At 58.9% G+C, this 16249-nt stretch overlaps 3 protein-coding genes across 3 annotated transcripts; all 3 read left to right on the forward strand.

Moving 5' to 3' along the window:
- Window positions 1–57: 57 nt before the first annotated feature.
- Window positions 58–2400, forward strand: LDBPK_100120 (DEAD/DEAH box helicase, putative; the record flags this gene model as incomplete). Its single annotated transcript, XM_003858804.1, has 1 exon — window positions 58–2400. The coding sequence occupies one exon, from the start codon at window positions 58–60 to the stop codon at window positions 2398–2400; it is 2343 nt and encodes a 780-aa protein (XP_003858852.1).
- A 3585-nt stretch (window positions 2401–5985) lies between these two features.
- On the forward strand, window positions 5986–7095 carry LDBPK_100130 (hypothetical protein, conserved; the record flags this gene model as incomplete). The annotated part of the gene is made up of 1 exon (XM_003858805.1): window positions 5986–7095. One exon carries the CDS (start codon window positions 5986–5988, stop codon window positions 7093–7095), a length of 1110 nt encoding a protein of 369 aa, XP_003858853.1.
- A 4788-nt stretch (window positions 7096–11883) lies between these two features.
- On the forward strand, window positions 11884–13401 carry LDBPK_100140 (hypothetical protein, conserved; the record flags this gene model as incomplete). Its single annotated transcript, XM_003858806.1, has 1 exon — window positions 11884–13401. One exon carries the CDS (start codon window positions 11884–11886, stop codon window positions 13399–13401), a length of 1518 nt encoding a protein of 505 aa, XP_003858854.1.
- Between the last annotated feature and the right edge of the window lie 2848 nt (window positions 13402–16249).

The following is a 16249-nucleotide window of genomic DNA, read 5'->3' on the forward strand; positions in this document are numbered from 1 at the left end:
AAAACAAGTTGCACTGACACGTGTGTGCCGACATACACGGGCAGGCACGGGCACAGGATGCGCACACGTGCTCAGCGATGCCTTCATGCCGCTCTGCAAAGTCCCTGGCCTGCATCCACGCGCGCCGCGCGTGGAACGCAACGCCGCGGCTTTTTGGGCACACTCATCGCCGATGACTCCGCGGTCTCGGGGATAACAACGTCCAACGTGTTGCCACAGGGCTCGTCTGCCACGGATGACCCCGCGCTGAGTGAGGCGGACTCCTCGTACACGCACCCCCTCGAGGTGAGCGGCACATCCTTCAAGCTGTACGGAGAGTCCACCACATACGCCAAGGAGGACGCTGGCCACATCTTCGCCTCCGCCAAAGTGCTCAGCTACAACCCCGCCATCCTCTTCAACGACCTGCAACTACAAGAAGGGCACCAGGGGCTGCTCAACCCCACCGGCGGCCTCGGCGCTGGCCGATCAGGGGATTCACCGCTGGCAGCCAATGACCCGGAGATGGCAACGCGAGCGGCCGAGGAGGAAGAGAGCGACGCCGTCATGCGCTCTGGACGCAACAAGCAAGGCGCCGCGGGTGCGGCAGCGATGGCTGCGGCGATGCTCGACTCGCGCCGCGCGGCTGAAGGCATAGCCATGGTACCAGGCCACCCGCTTCCGGTCGTCTTCCCACGATCCGACGGGCTGTCGCCGGCTCCGCGCGTCAAGAAGCTCGGCTTCGGAGGTTTGAACGAGACACACGCTGGAAAGCAGGCACGCCAGACGAGGCAGAGCAACGAAGAGGATGTTGATGCGATCATGTGCGGTGAGGTCATGGAGAGCGAGAGGCGCGTCGAGTCGCACAGCCTGCAGCACAGCATCACATGGCGGGTCCAGGTGCTTGATGAGCACTGCAAGCCCATTCCCATAAAGCACTTTCAGCATTTCCGCGAGGCGATGGATGTGCTGCCGGCGCGTGTAATGCAGGGGCTGAGTGAATCGGGGCTCACGCGCCCGACGCTCTTCCAGTCGGCCGCCATTCCGCAGCTGATGCGCGGGCGCGATGTCGTCGGCATCGCTCCCGATGGCAGCGGAACGACAGTCGCTTACGCCGTGCTTTCCATGGCCGTGCTCGTGAAGGTCAAGGCCGCCGAGGAGCAGAAGCGGCTGGCAAAGGTGGTGGAGGAGGGCACCAGCTCGGCGCCACTGCCGCCAGAGCTGTCTGAGGCGCCGTCATCATCGTCCGGCGACGTCGTGGCGCGCCCGATTGTGGTTGTCCTGTGCACCAACCGCCAAACGGTGCTGCGGACGGCCGCGATGTACAGCAGCCTCTCTGCAGAAGACGTTCGACTCGTTGCAGCGTATCAGTCGGTGGACGGTGACGATGAAGAAGGCCAGCGGAGCGTCATTCGACGGAAGAAGGGCTGCGACGTAATTGTGGCCACACCAGCTCGCTTGACGGCGCTGGTGCGCGAGGGCCATGTCGCTCTGAGTCGCGTGCACGTACTGGTGGTGGACAGGGCGAACCATCTCTTGGCGGCGGACCCCAGCCCGAATGGCCGCACAGCGTTGCCGCATGTCGAGGACATAATGCACGCTGTGAAGGTGAACGGCGTTGCGCATCAGTTTTCTCTGTGGTGCACAGAGCTGGAGCCGTCCATCGAGTCCCTCGTGCGCAAGTACATGTCACCGCTGACGGTGACGGTGATGGCGACGCGCGAGGAGCACACAAACGTGAATGTGCGCCAGATCCTGTACCCACTGCCAAGCCGCGATGACCGTATCAAAGCCATCCAGCAGCTGTACGACCAGGGCACCATCTTGAAGCGCGACCAGGTGTTGGTGTACTGCGCCTATCGAGAGACCGCAGAGGAGGTGAGGAGGGAGCTGATCAAGGCGCTGTCTGCCCCGTCATCTATGGTTCAGTGTGTGCACAGCGGCCTGTGCTCTCGCAAGCGCAACGAACTCCTCAAGGCCTTCCAGCACGGCGACATACGCATTTTGGTTGTTACGGACGTGGCGACGAAGCGACTCGATGCCGAGGAGCTGGGGCACGTGATCCACTACGACCTGCCTGCCTTCACCGAGGTGTACATGCAGCGCGTTAGCCAGGTGGACCGCTCCGGCCGGCAAGGGACGTCGCACACCTTCCTCACCCCAGGCGACACCCGCGTGCCGCCAATTGCCAGATTTGTGGAGAAGCAGACGGACCACGCCCTCAACGGTGAAATTCGCAAGATGATCGCTGACATTGAGGCCGCGGACAGCGAGGACAGCTGGGTCATCCCGGTGCTGCGCATGCATGGCCACGCCTTGTCGAACACGAAATGGCGGGTGCGCGGACGGCGGGAGATACGGCAGCAGGTGGAGACTCTCTCTGGTCTGGTATCGGAGTCGGACAAGAAGCCTGTGGGCTAGGCACAGAAGGTGGCCGACGGGACAACATCCCTGCTGATAATGACGTGTCGGCGCAAACCTACCACACATGACTTGGGGGCGAAAGAGGTACACGCGGAGTGCTTTGGCCCCTCCCCCTCCCTCCTCGTCCTCTTCTGCTCGAGAAAAACGAGCGCGGCACAGGGCTGCAGAACTAGCGAGGGATGAAAAGCAGAGGAGGTATCCGCTCTGCAGCGATGGAGGTGGAAGGGGTCGACACCGGGGCACCACTGCTGCTGCTGCCGCGACTGCGGCAATCCGGTTGGCGCTCTGCTCTTCCCCTTACTTTGCAGCTCGTTTTGGAGTGCTCTGTCGGTATGCGTTGTGCCCCATCGTTATCTTACTGCTTCACGGATGTGATTTCTCGGATTTCTTGTCATCGTAGAAAGCCGTGTGCTTTTATGATCACTGCATGCAGGAGAGCCTACGCACACCGGTCACTTGAAAGGGGGAGGGGGCGGCGAGAGGCGACGGCATGATAGCGTCTCTGCAGGATGAAGAGCCGCACTGTCTCACACTAGTTTTGATGTGGTATCCGCGTACCCACACCGGGCCTATTCGTCCCGGCCATTTTCTGTGCGGTTAACGGGATGGTGCGCGCATGTGCGCCGTGGCGTCTTTTCACCTCCAGTAAGGCTTTTCTCTGCTGCTTGCTCACGCTGCTTCCGCCGACACACCCGCGCACTGCATCGTCACTGCGTTCTCATCTCTCCTCCTCTCTACTCCCCGCCCGCTTGCTTCTCTATGGTCCACGTGCGTTGCAGGTGTATGTGTCTGCTCCCGCATCGCCACATCGCACATCACCGCCGCAGGAACGAAAGCGGGAAGACCAGAAAAAAACGAAAAAGAACGGACCCAAACATACTTGAATCAAAAAAGGAAATAACGTGCATTACGTCTCATTCTATTCCCTCACCGCCGCGAATCGCCCTCCGCAACTCCCAGATATGCTGGGCACGCCGTCGAACGCGTGCGTGCCGGTTGCTAGCGACGCACGTGCAGATGCGAAAAGGAACTGAGAGGCGCACTACGGCATACATCCCTTCCCACACCCTAAGCACCCTGCCTCCTTGAAGCAACACCAGCAGGTGGCCACAAACGGGCAGCACGATAGATCGTCGCAGCTGCAGCGAACACAGACACACACACACACAAACACACACACACACAAACATGCATACACGAAAAGGAAACACGCATGCACTTCCTTCGCAGGGAAACGCAAGCAGTGCACATCACCGTGAGAGATCGCAAAGAGTCTGAGTATGCATCGATGCGCTGCCCCCTCCCCCCTCTCCCCCTTCTCCCTTCCCCTCCGCTTCACTGTCCTTTTCGCTTGTTCTCGTTTCTCTGCTGCTGTCTTTTCCCGCTCTCTCTCTTTTCATTTTTTTCTTTTCCGCTTCGCTGTTTCGCCTCGACGAGATCGTCGCTGTTTGTGCGAGCATGTGTGCGTGTGTGTGTGTGTGTGTGAGCGTCTCCTCCCTCTGTGCTCGATTCGATTCTTGCCCCCTATCCCCGCTCCTGCTGCCTTCGCGCATAGAAACATCAACTCCTCCAAAGAGCCACACCCCTTGCCACCATGAGAGCACCAAAGCCTTCGCCCTTCCTTTCTCTCGTGTGACCAACACGGGGAGGGGCGGGGACTCCACGAAAGGCGTTGTGCGCTTATCGGTTCACGCACAAAGGGAGCGCGACGCCAGGCAACAGCGACGGGGAGACACGAAGGCACACTCCTCCACCACCAAAATCGATGGACAGAGTAGGGAGTGAACACTTCGGCATCGCGTAGCGAAAGTCTTCAGCGGCATTACAGACAACAGTGAACGAAAAAGAAGGAACCCTATCACCGACTCCCTCCCCCATCCTCTCCTCTCACACCACGTCCGTATCCTCTCCATCTTTTTTTTTTCTTCGCGCTGTCTTGTCTTACCGTTGTTGGCTTCTCTGTGGCACGGCTTTTGCTATCGCACCTTAATCCCTCTCTGAACCATTTTTACGTCTCTTTGTTTTCTCTGCTTCCCTCTTCTTCGTCCCTTTCTCATTCCGCAAGTGTAGTTCATGCGACACACCCGCTCATCCACCATCATCGCCATAAGCACCCGCATTTTCAATGCACTTTCTTCGCTTCTATTTTGTGTGTGTGTGTGTGTATGTTTTCGTACCAACGAGAGAGAAACACCAACGGCCAACTGTCTCCTTTTATGTATTTCCTCTCTCACCAGCTACCCACTTCCCTCTCTGTTGTGCTCCCTTCAGGTTTCTTCGAGTCTACCCCCCCCCCTCAAAGGAAAAGAAGACCAAGTCTATCTTCAGCGCGCACGTTTGCCCGCGTGTAGCAGCAGCAGCATTCACGTAGTGCTGCGCCACCAGGAACCACGCACAGACGTTGCGTGAGGTAGCGTGATCTCGGTTTTCTCCCTCCGAGGCTGCCTGCTGCCATCCTCTCTGCCTCCTCTTCCTTCCCCTCACTCCCTCCTCTCCTCGTTCCCTCTTCGGGGCGCCCATACACCAACACACTCGCGCACCCTCCCTAGATACATTAACACAGCTGTTCGCTCCTCTTTCTGTGCAGCCGTATTCATTCTCGTCGATTTTCTTCTGTCTTGTCGCTGCCCACTCACCTTGGCCTCAGCTCACACCTTTCTTGCCCCCCACCTCACCCTCCCCGACCCCTCTCTGAGAGCACCGGCGGTGCTTCAGCAACGAAGTAAAGAAAGAGGCAAGCAATACCAAGACAGACGCCGACTCTTGCACCGACACGCACATCGTAGCTAGGAGACAGTAAGGAGAGAACACACTTACATGCCGATTAGCCATAACAACGAAACACCAGACTAACAAGAAAAAAAGAGAGAAGGACGGGCAGGTAGCAGAATTCGATCAGGAGAGACCCCCACTCACCCACCCACTCCACTCCTCCGCCACCCTCCCCATCGTCACATAGAGACAAAAAAAAGAGGGAGGAAGAAAAACGACGATACACGTATCTGTACGTGATCGCACACGCCAGTGGTGGTGCTGCTCTTCGAGTATTAGCAGTCCTGTGGAGGGGGGGGTGAGGCGGGTGCGCTCTTCTCTCTTGCTTCTGCTCTCTCTCGCTGATATACACGCACCTCTTTTTCTTACGCTTTTTCCTCGTCATTTTCTCCCCCTTTTTTCTTGTGCTGTTGTGGGCCGACGTGTGGGGGAGGTGGCAGGGGGGCCCAGACGGCGTGTGGCTTTGCCTTCTTCTGTGCTGTCCAGTTTTCTTCGTCCGAGACTTGTTTCTCACGCTTGTGTTTGTCTCTGTGCTGCGGACTTTGTTGCATCCACATCCCCGGCCCGCTGTCGCGCGCGCGTCTTTGTCGGCAGCCTCTACTCGTCCTTCCCCCTCGCATTTTCCTTTTGTGGACTTGTCTTTCTGCTCTGTTTCTAATTTTGTTAGTGCTCCTCCGTCACACCGCGGGCGCTCGTTCTCTCCGCCTGCCTGTGCGGAGAGAAGACGGTCTTTTGGTGGCGCGGCTTCACAGAGCAGTGTTGCCGGTGCAAGCACCCAAATCTGCACGACCAAGCGGAGAAAGGCGGAAGATGAGCGACATGAACATGGATATGCGCATACATAACATGAAGTACACCAGTGGCCTCGAGTCAGGTCCCTTCACTAGTGAGGGTGTCTTATCAACGAACGCCGATCCAGCACATGACTACGAAGCCTCCGCTACTGCGCTTGGGGCGCACTCCACTTTGTTTCACGCGCTGGCTGCCGTGGAGGAAGACGACGACGGGGAGAACAGCAACGACGTGCTGCTGCGCCTTTTAAACGAAGTCAGGGCTGTTGAAAGCGACGGCGATGATGACGAAGTGGAGGTAATTGATAAGGGCTCTGACGAGAACGCCGCTGGCGCGCTCGCTCTCCGTCACGGAGAAGAGCCAGCGAAGCCGTACATGCCGCCATACACGGCTGTCCCCCGCGGCGGGGGGGCCATAATTGCCGGCGGCTTCACAGTCGAAGGCAACGCCTCGTACTCGTCTGCCGCCAGCCTGCCCCCTCCTCCGCCACCGCCGCCACCGCCGCCGCCGGCGTACAGCACACCAAGTATGGCTCCGCGCAGCCCCTATGCGAATTGTTACTCAGGCATTCCGCATCTCTCCACTACACCCGGATCGAAGCCGCCGCCGCCGTCGTTCGCAGAGGCTATGGCGACGGCGCACGGCACCCCTGCCTCGCTGCTCGGGCGTTCGGTGCCTTCACAAGAGTGCTCTCCGATGTTGGCCAACTACGTGCCACCCATGCCGGCAGCGCCGCAGGAGACGGTGCTGCTGCGCAACAGCAACGGCGTCTTTTTGCTGCAACCGATCTCCAAGCCGACGCCGCCGTACACCCCACCGGCTGGTAGCACCTCTCCCCCGGTCTCCCCGCTGCCGCGATACTCGCTGCCGCCGGCCGCCGCATCCACGCTGAACACCGCCGCCGCCAACGGCTTCCTTGGCAGCTCCATGGTGCAGGCGGGCGCGCGGGCTTCCAGCATTACGGAGCCTCTGCATTACGCTCCATTCGGGCCCGCCGGAGGCAGTCCTTACCTCAGCGCCACAGTTCCCTACTCGCATGACGTTGGCTCGGTGCGTGGCACCCCGTCTTTGGGGACTGCACCCCCGCCGTACGCATGCGGGGCCCCTCGAGGACCGGCTACGCGCTGAGGAAACCCAGAGATTGACACAAAGAAGAAAAAGACACGGCGTGCCCGTGGCAGCAGCAGCCTCCACCGCTGAAGCGCGTGGCAGCGGTGCCGGTTAAGGTGTGCGTTGATGTGTGGGCATGCTAAGTGTGGTGGTGCCCATGCACCCGCGCATCCACGCACGCGTTCTCCACAGCATGTGTAGGTTGCCTGTCGTTCCTTTTTCTTTTTCGACTTCGTTTTACTATGTTTGCGCTGTGCTGAGGCGGTGCCAGTCTTCCTGATTCCCCTCCTCAGCAGTCCCCAGCCCTCCCCCAGCTCTCCTCTTCTCGTCTCCTCCTCTATCTCCCTGTTCCTCTATGGTTTTCGCCTTTTTATATTTCGCTTCTACCTTGGCCGTCTCTCCGCCGCGTCTGCTCTGCACATATATTTGTGTTTGTATTTATTTCTATATTATTTTTATGTGGCGGCTGTGTGGACACTCTTGCTCTACGTCCCCATTCCTGTCTATGCGTTTTTCTGTTGGCACATGTGTGTGTGTGCTCTCTCTCTCTTGTCTCCCGTACCTTCCGTTGAGGAAGGTGCTGTACACACACACACACACACACACACGAGCTTGCCGACGGGATGCACGCTCTCAATGGCGTGAACGAATAGTAGCAACCGGAAAAGAATGGAAGACAACCTCGGAAGGGAAGCAACAACCGACACAAAAGGGTGCAGCATTACACCCACGAGGCCTCCACGAGGTGCACACATACATACAGACACACAAACGTGTCGGCAGCTCGAGGTTGCGTCAGTGGGCTGCTGCTTTTTCATTTCTTCTCCTTTTTCCTCCGCGTTGTTTCTCCTCTTTTCGTGTAGTTATCTCTCCATCTTTTCTTTCCTTTTTTTTTTTGTTCTTCGTAGTTATGTCTGCTCCGCTTCTCCTCGTCTTTTCTGTGTGCCTCTCACTCGCCACCGGAACACCACACGTGAGCATGTATATATGACAGTATGTGCGTCTGTTCTGATCCCCTCCTTGTCTCTTGCGTAGGTTGGTGTGCCCGTGTTGCTGGTTTTAGTGCCTCGATGCCGTCTTCTACGTTCTGTTTCTTCTCTGCTGTCTGGATCCTCACACATATGTGCGCGCATGACTCTGTGTCGATGTGCTCGTGTGTGTGTGTGTGTGTGTGTATGTGTGTGCGCGCGCTTGATACTGGGTGATGACCGACCGAGGAAGTTCGGAGGTGAACGCAACAGTAGCAACCAAAAAGGGTGAAGATAGAAGACGCTTCCGTGAGTGACACTCCCCACCTTGTGCTCTGTGTGTGCGTTGGCGCCGGCCACTCTCTCTGTATTTGTTGTCGAGCGTCATGCTCTCGAGCAGCCGCGGCTTAGAGGGGAATTACAAGGGAAAAGCGAAAACAAAAAGCTAACAGAAAGGCGCCACATGAGGGAATCTCGCTTGAGAGCACCGCGCTACTTGGTGGTGTGTTGTCGCGTGCGACAACGTCATCTTTTCTTTCGTGGTTGCCAATCTTTATGTCTGTGCAGGCAGGCGCCAGGCAGCTGATGCTCAGCCCTTCTCGTCGGGAATCGCATCTATCCTCTGAGCATCAGACACACGTTCTCCCGTCGAACCGTATTGCGGTTTTCCCGAATCGTCACGCGCGCTTCGTGCTCGCCTTGCTCCCCTTCTCAGAGGCGTTTTCTCTTGCGATTGGGGGTGATGGAAAGGAGGCGCACGACCTGTGCGAATTGGTGCGTGTGCGCGTTGTGCTTGTCTGGGTAGGCGTATGTGCGCGTGCCTCCGCACGGTGCGAGACGCCGGCAGACGCTGTTGTTGTCCGATCCCCAGAGAACGCGGAAGCACGAGGATAGAGGGCGGTCTCACTGGCGCGAGCGCGCCTGCCTGCCTCTTCCTCTTCTACCTTTGTTGGTGTTGGCCTTTCGCTGCGGATTTGCACGCCCCTCTCAACGTCTTTTTTGTTATCTTCTTCCGGGGCGTTTCTTTCACTGTTCAGTGTCTGACGCTGCCATCATCTCTTCCGCGGTTATGTTTCACGGACTCGCTTCCTGTTCTTTCCTCTTGCATATGTCTTCCACCCTGTGATGAGCGGAAATACGAGTCGGTGAATCTGTGTGCGTGTGTGTGTGTCTACCTCTGGTATGTGTGAGCGTGTGTTTGTGCGTGTGGGCCCACGTTGATCGAGGCGGGGGCGTGCGGACATCTTCGCGTCCTTGTTGTCGCTCTTGCTTCGATCACAAGGAGATGGTCGTCTCTGTGTGTGTGTACGTAAAAGTGGGTACGATGCAGCTGCATTTCGTTTCGTTATGTTACTTTTCTTTTTTCCTTTCCGACTTCTGTTTTTCTTTGTTTTCGGCTGTTTTTGTTTTTCATTCCCCACCCGATCGGCTCTCCGTCGCTTCCTCCTCCTCCTTGTGTCCGCGTGTGTGGTAGGCCGCTTAATTATGCATAACTCGCTTTTCCATCGCTGTTTCGAGTCTTCTTTTCTCTCCTCGCTTTCTCTCATGAGCACCCCTTCGAACAACAACAAAAAAATGTCAGTCCCACACACACACACACACACACACGCCCATATGGGGAGGAGGCGCACCGCCATGAAAGTTCTCTGCCTCTACACACAAACGAACAGCCGCCTCGTCCGCCTTCGCAAAGCCCGTGCGACATCCGCTGCTTTGGAGTGATGTGCTCGACCCTCCCCCCCCCACCCCACCCCACCCTCTCCCCTCCCCTCCGCCATGGCGGCGCGGAGGAACGAGCGGATGGGGGCCGGGAGTGACAGAGACACGATTGCGCGGAAAAAGAGCACGGGCACGGCCACCAGGCGGCCATGCACCACCAAGTGCACGAAAGCTGTGCACTGTGTGCGTGTGTGGCTTTCACCTCCGCGTTTCTCTCTCTCGCTCGATGTTGTTGCATGACTGGTGCGGTAGCCTCATAGAACGACATGTCCCGCCCCCTGCCCCTCTTTCCTTTCACGTGGCTGCATTTCTCTCTCTTCGTCTCCCTCCTTCCTCTCCCCCCCCCCACGTTTGCGTCTGTCACCCTCCCCTCTGCCACTATCGTGTGGCCCACCCAAGAGCGGCGACGCGTACAGCGAATAAACCAACATACTAACGACCGTCACGGCAGCAAAAAAAAAAGCGAATACCGAAAAAGCGAAAGGAAAGCACCGTCTTCACATCTCGGCGCGTGCGTGTCTCCTTCCCTTCCCGTTTTTGTCTCCCTCCCCTCCTCCTATTTCCTTGTTTGTTTGTGTTTACGCTCTGTTATCCGTCTCCGTACGGTCACACACGACCTACACACACACCACATACGTATATATATATATATACGTACATACACGCAGAACTAAACCGGCCTACCGACCCGACCCGCGCACGCATAGCCGCCCTCTTGCCCTTCCTTCACCTGCAAGAGTGAGGTGTGTCTTGTCTCTCTTCGTCATTGATCGTCGTTGCATGTGTTGTGGTGCTTTTCTTCGTTGTGCGCGTGTGCATTCTTGTGCGTCGTCTCCGTCGTTGCCCTTCACTTTTTTGTCGCTCCCTCTGCGCTCTCCATAGGCGCCCACCCCACCCCAAGTTCAGTTCCTCTTCCTTTTCTCCTGCGCCTTTCCCTTCCTTTAGCACGCACACTGGCACATATACACCCGACTGTGTACGACTTCCCTCCGCGCCGTGCGGGCGACTCTCCTTTGTTTTTTCCGTTGTTGCGCAAAAAAATAAAGGCGAAACCACGAAGAGACCAAAGAAGGAGCGACGAGAAGAGCGGCAGCTGCGCCGAGGCGCAATCACCTGCGGACCCTCGGCGTTTCCCCTCCCTTCTCCTTCCGCACACGCACGGGCATATTTTTGCGCGTACGCGAGGGGCGCCCGCCGCCATCGTGCCGGTCGACTCCTGATTAAAGGCAAGCGAAACAAGTGAGGCTGCATTGAAGCAGAAGGAAACCCCTGCGAAGCGACTAGTGTTGGGTGCAACGGTGGCGCGCGGGTGCGGACAGCCGTTTCTTCGTTTTTTTTTTTGCGGTTTCACGGGCACGTTGGGCTGCTGAGCAAAAAGTACACATATACATACATATACATCTATATAAAGCGCGTGTGCCAAAACGCATCAACGAGGCCCACCCACTCACTCACCCGGTGGCTCACCTACGCAAGCGCAAAGGCAGTGACTACCATGGACTCGCGACGGCATCGGGTATCTCCGCTTGTGGTGCCGTCGTCGGCGCACTCGCGCACCTTCTCGAAGATGACAGTCACCAGCGCCAACCTGGTGAATGTCAGCGACACAAATCTGTCCCTGACCCCAACTTGCACAAGCACGAATGAGCGCCACCCACTGCATGGAGCGCATACGCCCCACCGTCGCGCCTCCATCCTCGAGAAGCAGCAGCCCACCCCGCGCGGCTCCTTGCAGTGGCCGTCGACGCACCGCTCCTTCTCCAGTGCCGCAGCCACGCGCGACAGCTCGCGGCACTCGCAGGTGACCGACCGTATGAACGCGATTGGCGTGAGCGTTTCCGCCTTGAGCCAGCACGGTCGAGCCTGCAGCAGTGCCTCTCACACGCCCATGTCGTCGCACGACGAGCGCAGCGAACACTACTCCTCCGCTTTCAGCGGTGCCGGTGGCCGGCGAGGCTACAGCCTCGGCCGCCACTCAACGGCGCCGCCGCTGGTGGATTTTGGAGACTCTCCTTCCTTCAGCCGACACAGCGCCGTGCACAGCGTGTGCACGACGGCGCTGTGCACGCCACGCGACGGCACCGCGACGTCCTCACACGGCCCTGTGGCGTCGCCGTCCATGACTACGGAGGGCTACAGCGCCAGCATGTCGGGCCCTCCCCCGCTGTACGACTTTGAGGCGGAGGCGCACCAGCTAACGCGCGAGCAGCTGGAGGAGCGGGTGTTGCAGATGCGGGCGGCCAACGTTGTGCTGCAAACCTCGGTGCTTCGACTACGTGAGTCCCTAGCGACTCTGCAGGAGGGCATGCGCGCTAACTACGCTGACCTAGAGCGACGGCAGGAGAGCATAGCGAACATGCTGCTGCGACGCCTGGAGGCCACGAAGCGACGTCGTAGCAAGCTGGTCGCCCACCTGTGTAGCGTGGAGGCCGAGAAGGCGTCGCAGGAGACGAAGCTGCGCAACACCACGCAAAACATCAAGGAACTGTCGAAGCATCTGAAACAGGAGGAGCAAGAAATCGCCAACCGCCTGCAGCGCCGTCTGGAGCGGCTGCACGCTCAGCGAAAGCAGCTCGACCATGCCCTGGAGGAGCAAACAAACTCGCTGCAGCAGCTGGAGCAGCTCGTGCAGGAGGTGGAAGAGATGGACCAGAGCGACTCAGCGGAGACGAGCGCCGGCTGCCTGGCCACTCAAAGCGCAACGGCGACGCCGGCACTCCCCGCTGCACCCGCGAGCAGCGCCACAGCGACCACCAGCGGCATCTGTGTCCCCGTGCACGAGCGTAGCAGCAGCCGCATGAGCGCGGCGAGCTCGACCACCGCCACCACCACGGCCGACGTCGCCTACGACCCTACTGCCATGATACGGTACTTGGAGGAGGAGATCGCGGCAGCCGAGAGCCTGCGCACGGAGGCGCTGTCCAAGGCGGAGAAGTACGTCGCCACGCGCGAGCGGCTGGAGCGGCGCCTTGCGCGGGAGAAGCAGAAGCGGGCTGAGCAGCATTCTCGCACACAGGAACTTCGTCAGCAGCTGCAGGATGCAAGCACGGCTGTGAATGAGAAGGAGGCAGCGCAAGCGTTGACGATGGAGATGGAGGTGGATAGGCACCTGAGCAGCTCTCGCTTCGGCGGCGACCTCATTTCAAGTGCCAGCAGCACGTGCGCCACGCCTCAATTGCGCACCGTGAGCGCGGTAGCTAGTCGAGGTAACTCGGCGTCGCCTGGTGTCAGCCGGCCTTGTCCCGGGCCCGCTGTGCAGGACGTCGACGGACGCCCGCAAGACCCGTTTATGTTGCCGGCCAGCAGCGCCTGCGGCGCTCAGGCGAGTTCCACGAGCCACCCCGGCCACTTCAGAGGCGCTAGCGGCGTGTCGGCCAGCATGTCAGGCTGCACGTCGCTAGGCGATGCCCCGGCCGCCGCGCCTGCGATAGAGGCACTGAACCGTCTCTCCTCTTCAACACCACTGAACGCGCCCGCTAGTCGTGATGAGACAACGATATCTTCCGAGGGCAGCCAGCACGCGCGGCTGCTTCTGCAGGACACCTCCTGCGTGGCCGCCCCGCGTCCGGCGATGCCCGCAGAGAGCACGCTGCCGTCCGCCTCGTCCATGCCCGACGCCCAAGGCCCCATGTTGTAGCACCTCCGCTGCCTTTAAAATGCTAGACTGCGCCTGTGTGTGCATCAGTACCTGTGCTGTCATCTACATGCTGCTCCTGGGCTTCGGTGAGCGAGTGCTTGTGGTCAGTGGAGTGAGGAAAGAACTGGGTGCATAGGCCGATCTGTCACCGCCAGCCGCTGCTGACCTCCTCATCTTTTCATTCCTGAGGAGGAGGAGGAGGGGAGAAGGGCTCCTCTTGGGCGTTGTCATACCCTCGAGGCAACGCGCACCCACTCACCGCGGTCACGCTAGAGAAGGTTGGAGGGTGGGCTGTAATGATGGCAGCAGTGAGAGGTTCATGCAGCACGCCCTCCCTTCACCCAACGTCTCCCGTTGTCTCCGAGGCGCACTTGAAGACACACACGCAATGCCTAGCCACCCTTGTTTGCACAGGCGTATTCTCCCGGTGGTGCTTGCGTGGTGGCGGTTTCCCCTTCCCTCCCTCAGCTGTCTTTCTCTATCTTCCTTTCTAGTCATCTTTTCTTTATGTTGTGCCAACTAAGCCTTGAAGCCACTACCGCCACCGATGTACACGCTCACACACACACACACACACACGCGCGCGCACCGTATGTCATCTGGAGCACCACCACTGTGTTGCGGGTGTCTCCCACTCATTCCTTTGTATTGCCCTTTATTTTTCTTTAGCCGCTCTACTCCCTCCTTCCCTCTCTCTTTCCTTCCCCGGTTGCCTGCCTGTATGTGCCTGTGTGTGTGTGTGTGTGTGTGACCCTCCTTCATGAATGAAGCCCATTTTTCCTTTTCTCTGCCACTCTCTTCCCCTCCCTCTCCTCCCTTTCCTCTCTTGTCTTCGTCATTTACCTCTTCCTCTATGACGTATGTGAGTGTATGAGTGTACGTACGCACCCACACACACCACGTCTCCGGCCTTAACCCAGTCGGTGCGTTGCGCGAGTGCTCACGGCACCTCTTTCTCCTTCTCTTCTTATACGCTGAAGGTGATCTCTCTCTGTCGGGTGTCTTTCCGGGTATCGGTTCGATGTTGTGTAGGAGCCCGTTGCTGGTGTGTGTTGTGTGTGTGTGTAACTGAACGGGCACCGTGTTGCATGTTGCCTGTGCATGCTGTTGTCGAGGACTGTATCCGTCCATCCGCCCACCCGCCGCTGTGCCGACTGCCCGCCCACCGTCCCCCATCTCTTTTCTTCTCTCCTCTCCTCGTCTCTCTGCCTTTTCATGTGTGTTTCGAGTCTGGTGGCACTCCCTCCCCTGCCCCCTCTCGGGTGCGGCAGGGGGGACGAGATAGGAGTCGGCAAGAAGGGGAATACGTGAGGGACTGCGGAGGGAGGAGCAGCGAGCGCGAGGGGGAGACGGACAAACAACAAATAGCCAGCGGTCGCAACCGGAGACGAGAGGAGAGCGGCGTGCTTTCTTCTGCCTCCTCTCCTCCTCACCGCCACGCCAGCTGACGTGCGGATGGCCGGGGCATCAGCCAGTCGTGCGGAATGCGCGAGGCTTTTGCACATTGTGAAGGTGGCGGCGAGAAATAGAGTCGGAAGTCTCCTCATGCGTCGCGCTGCTGGTCAGCAGCGCAGTCGGCACTGCTTTTCGGGTGGTGGAAAGGCTTCACATTTTGGTGGTTCTCTCACCATTCCCGTCAGAGCCGCGGCTCTCGTGCCTCCGCCTCTTCCTCGCCTTTCTCTCTCCCCCTCTCACAAGGGCGACGCCCGTGAGCTTCGCGTCCGCCATGATGCAACGAGCGCTGTTTTCGTGCCCCCTCTCTCATCTCTCTGCTGAATCGGGGGTTATTAGAAATCCCGTTTTCAATTTCGCAACACCCCGTCTCTCTCTCTCTCCCTCCCCTGCCTTCTTCTCTTCACGTCTGCCCAAATCACGGTCTACTTACCGCATTCAACGACATACACACACCTCGCCGGCATCCCTCCGACAACGCACTTGTACGCGGCCCGCGCGCCTCCGTCTCTGCGGTGGTGCTTCTCTCTCTCCCCTGGACTTCTTCTCCCGTTCTCTGCGATCTACGCGATAGCGTTGCCCGCCATCTCTGTAATCTTTTCCGGTGGGTGTGCGCGTTCTTCCGTCATGCGCGATGTGTCCCTTAGCCGGTGAGACAGTAGCTGCCTTTTATTGTGAGCAGGGCAAGCCCACGGAGTCGCCTGCGCGTCGCGGACGCGAGTACAATCGTCTCTCTGTCGCCCCCTCTCTCTGTGTTCGCGAGATTCGATGATGGACCACGACCACAGCACTTCGCTCACATGAGAGGCAGAGAGGCAGAGAGCATGTTTCGCGGGCCTCTTCTCTCTGCACCCCTTTGGCAATATCACCGTCGTCCTAAAGGGTGTTTGTCGTGCCTCGCAGAAGCAACGGCAGCCGCCAGAGTGTCTCGCTTCCGTTCTTCAACGCAGGTATACGTCTTCCTCCGACTGACAGCCTTCACTTTCGAGTCCTCCTCGTGGTTCTCCACAGCTTCCTTCTCGCAGCAGTACCAGCCGCGTCGCCGCTGGTGCTGCCGCGGTCGCCATCACCTTCGCTGCCGTCGGCCGATGCCGCTCGTGATTGCACGCTTTCCGCGTCTCCATCTCGCCAGTCACCGCCGCATACGCACACGCACATGCGCAACGGTGACCCGAGAGCACCAGAGAGAGAGGGAGGAGGCGAAGGCAGAAGACCAGCCCTCGTGTACATTCTTCTCGGATACGTTTTCATCTTTATCAGTCGTCTCCGCTCCTCGTGATGACGTCGGGACACCGCTCAGCGCGTGGTGGTGCCACAGGGCCCAGCACACCCGCTCTCTGCGCGGGAAAGCCAAAGTAGCCGTCCCCCCCCCCTCCCTGCTATCCCTGCCAATGCC

Source organism: Leishmania donovani, chromosome 10, assembly GCF_000227135.1.
Source record: "Leishmania donovani BPK282A1 complete genome, chromosome 10".
In the NCBI taxonomy this organism is placed as follows: domain Eukaryota; phylum Euglenozoa; class Kinetoplastea; order Trypanosomatida; family Trypanosomatidae; genus Leishmania; species Leishmania donovani.